The sequence below is a fragment of the Nicotiana tomentosiformis genome, chromosome 2 (genome assembly GCF_000390325.3).
Source record: "Nicotiana tomentosiformis chromosome 2, ASM39032v3, whole genome shotgun sequence".
In the NCBI taxonomy this organism is placed as follows: domain Eukaryota; kingdom Viridiplantae; phylum Streptophyta; class Magnoliopsida; order Solanales; family Solanaceae; genus Nicotiana; species Nicotiana tomentosiformis.
Window position 1 is genome coordinate 108226770 of NC_090813.1, and position 5789 is coordinate 108232558.

The window sequence follows — 5789 nt, forward strand, 5'->3', positions numbered from 1 at the left end:
CGCAAGCTGAAGGAGAGTCTGCTTAAGTTCTAAGCAACAACTTGGGCAGATGTCCATAACTGGTACGAGTTAAAGATAAGGATCGAATATGACCAGGTCGGTTCCACATCATCGGCCAAAGAATGGGAGAAGAGCTGAGAAAAATCAAAGGATTACTACGACACGGACAGACGGGCTTCGAGGGGCCGGTTTTTGCCCTAAGAGCGGACTGAAGGCCGTGGCAGAAACTTCCGGGCAGCAAAAAAGTTCATCGCTGACAGAGGGACCGATCGTGGTCGAAATAATATATCACTCCAGGATAAGGAGACGTCGGGGTCTCGTGATCCTTCTTACCCCCAAGTTGTCGGAATATAAATTTAGCGTCAGTATTGTGGAGTTGGTGTCAGCCATGAGAAACATTAAAGATACACGATTCCCGAGACCTATGAGATTCGATTCTAGCCAGAGAGATCCCAACTTATGGTTCGAGTACCATGGGACTAACGGTCACTGGATAGGGGACTGCCGGCACCTACGAGAGGAGGTGGCAACACTATTGAAGAATGGTCACCTCAGAGAATTCTTGAGTGACCGAGTTAAGAACAATTATGGCCGTAATAGAGACGACGCGGAACCTTCGAAAGTAGGAGAAGAACTCCCACGCCAGACGATCAATATGATCTTCAGGAGGAATGGGATTAACGGAGTCACCTTTTCGGTAGCAAAGAAGACAAAAGTATCAATAACTCATAGTAAAAGTCTCGGGGAAGATGATATCACTTTCACGGAGGAGGACGCACACGGATTATTGTTACCACACAACGACGCACTGGTAATTTCTTTAAATATATTAGATTTTAAGATTAAACGTGTTCTAGTGGACCCAGGAAGTTCGGCTAATATCATACAATGGAGAGTATTGGAGCAAGCTAAACTCACAGAAAGTATTATCTCGACAACAAAGCTCCTCGCTGGATTCAACCTTGCGAGCGTGACAACCTGGGGAGAGATTTTGCTGCTCAGAAATGCTAAAGGGGTAATGAAAACAACTCTCTTCGAAGTAGTCGATGGTGACATGGGATACAACATCATCCTGGGAAGGCCATGGTTACACGAGATAAAAGTTGTACCCTCAACGTATCACCAATTGCTGAAGTTTCCAACGCCCGAAGGAACCAAGAAGATAAGAGGTGATCAACCGGAAGCAAGGGAGATGAATGCAATCTCAGTTTCCAGTAGCAAAGGGAAGGAACACACGACATAGCAATTACTGGAACCGACACCTACTCCCGAACTAGAAGAAGTTAGCCTAGAAATAGAGTCGTCAGAACAATATCAGGTGCCAAGATATTTCCAAGTTCCAGAAGAGACGGACGCAACGAAGTCCACGGCAGAGGAACTGGAGCAAGTCGCATTGTTCGACGAATTCTTAGAGAGAAAATTCAATTTGGGGACAGGACTGCACCCGGAGCTCAGGTCTAGTGTTATTGAATTCCTTAAATTTAATACTGATTGTTTTGCATGGTCGAACGAGGATATGACAGGTATCCTGACGGAAATAGCCATGTACAAGTTGAGTTTGGATCCCGACGTACCTACGGTAAGGCATAAGAAACGCCCTATTGCCGAGGCCAGGAATAAATTCGTCAAAGAAGAGGTAATTCGCTTGCTTAAAATCGGTTCGGTCTGAAAGGTAAGATATCTGGACTGGCTAGCCAATGTAGTAGTAGTTCCTAAGAAGAACAATAAATTTTGCATGTATGTAGACTATAAAGACCTTAATAAGGCGTGCCCAAAAGACTAATTCCCACTGCCAAATATCGATCAAATGATTGGTGCCACGGCCGGGCACGAGTTGATGAGTTTCATTGATGCTTATTTTTGGTACAACCAAATCAAGATGAACCCGGAAGATCAGGAAAAAACTTCGTTTATAGCGAATTTTGGTACATATTGTTACAATGTAATGCCCTTCGGGTTGAAAAACGTCAGAGCCACTTATCAACGGCTCATAAATAATATGTTCGAAAAGCAAATAGGAAAGACTATGGAAGTTTATATAGACGATATGCTCATTAAGTCTTTGAATGCAGGTGACCATCTTAAGCATTTGCAAGAAACATTCGACATCCTGAGGAAGCATAACCTGAAACTTAATCCCGAGAAGTGCGTGTTCGGGGTAAGTTCCGGTAAGTTTTTGGGATTTCTAGTCTCATAAAGGGGAATTGAGGTAAACCCCGACAAAATCAAGGTCATAGAGGATATCCCAGATCAATTGTCAAACGTAAAGGAAGTCCAAAGGCTCATAGGAAGATTAGCATCTTTGAGCAGGTTCATTTCCCGATCATCGAAAAAATATCATCGCTTCTTCACACTGCTCAAAAAGAAGAATAATTTTGAATGGATACCGGAGTGCTAGCATGCTCTGAGGGATCTGAAAAAGTACTTATCGAGCCCTTCATTGCTCTCAAAACCAAAAGAAGGTAAAACATTGGTAGTCTACCTCGCGGTTTCAGAAGTTACGGTAAGTGCGGTTTTAGTCCGGGAGGATGAAGGTACGCAATTTCCCATTTATTACGTTAGCAAAATTTTAACGGGAGCAGAAACTCGCTACCCACATTTGGAAAAACTGGACTTAGCTCTCGTAGTCGCCGCTCGGAAGCTGAGGCCCTACTTCCATTGTCACCCGATAGCTGTGGTGACTACTTTTTCTTTGCAGAACATCCTCCATAAACTCGAGCTCTCGGTCAGATTGGCCAAATGGGCTGTCAAAATGAGTGAGAGACATAGAATACAAAACAAGGACTGCAATTAAGTCACAAGTCTTGGCTGACTTAGTGGCCGATTTCAGTCCGGAACTGCTGCCTCTAGAAATCAAGGAGGCAGTAATGGTGTCGAAATCAACATCGGGGGTCTGGACCTTATTTACAGATGGATCTTCCAACGTAAAGGGGTCTGGACTCGGAATATTCTTAATCACGCCTTCGGGGGAAACCCTAAGGCAAGCCATCAGAATGATCCCTTTAACTAACAATGAATCAGAGTATGAAGCTTTGATTACAGGGCTCGAATTGGCCTGGGGACTTGTTCCGAGGTTATCGAAATTAAATGTGACTCGCAGGTGGTGGTAAATCAGGTCTACGGGATCTTTGATACCAAAGAAGAACGTATGCAACAATACGTGGTAAAGGTCCAGGATCTTTTGGCGCGATTCCGAGAGTGGTCAATCACTCACATCCCGGGGGAGGATAACGCAGAAGCGGATGCATTAGCAAACTTAGGATCATCGACGGAAATAAAGGGATCAGAATCTGGGACGATAGTACAACTGATGAGCTCAGTCTTGGATACAGATGGTTACTATGAGGTAAATTCGACTAGTCTGATCTAGGATTAGAGAAATGAAATAATCAACTATCTCGAGCACAGAAAGTTGCTCGAAGACCCCAAAGCATCATGGGAGTTATGCGCCAAAGCTGCACGTTATAGCTTTAAGAGAGGCCAATTTTATAAAAAAATCCTTCCAAGGCCCGCTGGCCCGATGCTTAGAAGCGTCAGAAGCTAATTATGTCATGAGAGAAGTCCACGGAGGGATATGCGGCAATCACTCGGGCGCAGATTCTTTGGTGCTGAAGTTGGTACGGGCAGGATATTACTAGCCTCGCATGGAACAAGACGCCAAAGACTTCGTATGAAAATGTGATAAGTGCCAACACTACGCACCATTAGTACACCAACCGGCAGAATCCTTACATTCGATTCTGTCCCCATGGTCGTTCATGAAATGGGGGATGGACATCGTCGGATCGTTGCCACTAGCTCCCGGAAAGGTAAGGTTTCTTTTAATTTTGACTGACTATTTTTCTAAATAAGTGGAGGCAGGTCCTTATCAGAAGATCGGAGAACGCGAAGTAGTCGATTTCCTGTGGGAAAATATAATTTACAGATTCGGAATACCAAAAGAAATAGCATGTGACAATGGGCCACAATTTATCGGTGCAAAAGTTACAAAGTTCCTTGAAGATTTGAAGATAAAAAGGATCACATTTTCCCCTTAAGGAAGATAAAAAGGATCACATTTTCCCCTTATCATCCGAGCACAAACGGTCAAGCAGAGTCAACAAACAAAGTGATTATTCAAAACCTCAGGAAAAGGTTAGAAGCGAAAAAAGGCAAATGGCCCGAAAAATTACCCGGAGTTCTATGGTCCTACCAAACAACTGCCAAATCGAGTACAGGAGAAACTCATTTTTCCCTTGTGTACGGTGCTGAAGCCCTAATCCCGGTGGAAGCAGGTGAACCTACTTTGAGATATTTTTGGGTAGATGAAGAATCAAACAACGAGGTGATGTTAATCAACTTGGAATTGCTCGAGGAACGCAAGGACTTGGCGCATGTAAGAATGGTAGCTCAAAAGCAGAGAATGGAGTGATATTATAATCGAAGAGCCAACTTTCGTTATTTCAAAGTAGGAGACTTGGTTCTGAGGAAAGTAACCCAAAACACCCGGGAGCTCAACGCGGGGAAGCTAGGTCTAATGTGGGAAGGTTCTTACCGGATTTCAGCTATCACTGGAAAAGATCATAATAGTTGGAGAACCAGAATGGAGACAAGTTGCCTAGCTACTGGAACGTGGCACACCTCAAAAGATATTATTGTTGATGAACATTATTCAAGCGGAAAGTATGTGCTACACTCTTTTTTCCTTCGTTAGTTTTTATCCCAATTGGATTTTTCTGACAAGGTTTTTAACGAGGCAGCAACAAAAAGCATACTACGAAGACAGCAGTAATAAGACCTTTGATAGCAAGGCAAACAAGCAAGCTTACACTCGGGGATGATTAGATAATCTTTGGTTTGATAGCAAATTCCCACTGGAAGGTTAAGTTTGCTACCGAATAAAGGTTACCCAACCGTTCACGAGCACAAATCACTAGAGGGTCGTTAGATATTCCTTCACTCGATAGCATAAATTCCTGAGGGGATGTAAAGTTGTGTTACCAAGTTGAGGATTATCTAGCTATTCATTAGTGGAATCTTCGAAGATACATGACTTCCAGTGTTCCAATTCGCACTCTTCGCATTCGAACACTGGGGGGAATGATATGAGGATATGGCAATAATGACTGCCATGTCAACCGGGGAACGAAAATTCGGAAACTAAACGCATCATCGGGACCGGGGACTGCGCAGCCAGCCCCGTAGAAAACAATTTGTACAAGATAGCCACAAGTAATGGCAATTTCTTTTTAGCATAGCAAATGCTTATGTATTTTTTGAAAATAGAAAGAATAAAATGAAATCCTTTTGTTTTTATCTTGTTTCTTGTCTGAACGATGAATAAACATTGTCATTTGAAAGTTAAACAAGTACTTAAAATGTTAGTGCCGTAATGAACAAGAGACATCCTCTTCAAGAGCACCGTAAATATAAGAGGGACCTCTCTAATAAAAACCCTCACGTTAAAGGGTTGGTTGTGGAAGAATCTATGCCCGAAATCAAAAATGCCTTCGGGGAAAAATACATCCGAAGTCACGTATGAAAAGGACGCAAAAAGTAAACTTGTGCAAATATTTATAGAAACCCTCACATAAAAGGGATAATGCTCGGAACCAAAGTGCTTCATGGAAAACACATTCGAGACTACACATAGTAAAGCGCGAACAGGAAAACGTGCGCTGAACTCTTGAGCAAATACAAAGATTAAAGACTTGCATAGATATTCAAATGAAAGTAAGACTCAAATGATATTTGAGCAAAAATATGTCTTTATTTACAAGAGCGTGCCAAAACGGTAAAAGTTCAAAATG

The 5789-nt window shown here is 42.8% G+C and overlaps 1 protein-coding gene across 1 annotated transcript; it reads left to right on the forward strand.

Annotated features, from left to right (window-relative positions):
- Positions 1 to 388: 388 nt before the first annotated feature.
- LOC138905361 (uncharacterized) lies at positions 389 to 1243 on the forward strand. Its single transcript, XM_070193874.1, has one exon. It carries the CDS (start codon positions 389 to 391, stop codon positions 1241 to 1243), a length of 855 nt encoding a protein of 284 aa, XP_070049975.1.
- The last annotated feature ends 4546 nt before the right edge of the window (positions 1244 to 5789 follow it).

What these genes read in the sequence shown, in the direction of transcription:
- LOC138905361 (XM_070193874.1), top strand. Translation starts at nt 389, where the DNA reads ATGAGAAACATTAAAGATACACGATTCCCGAGACCTATGAGATTCGAT.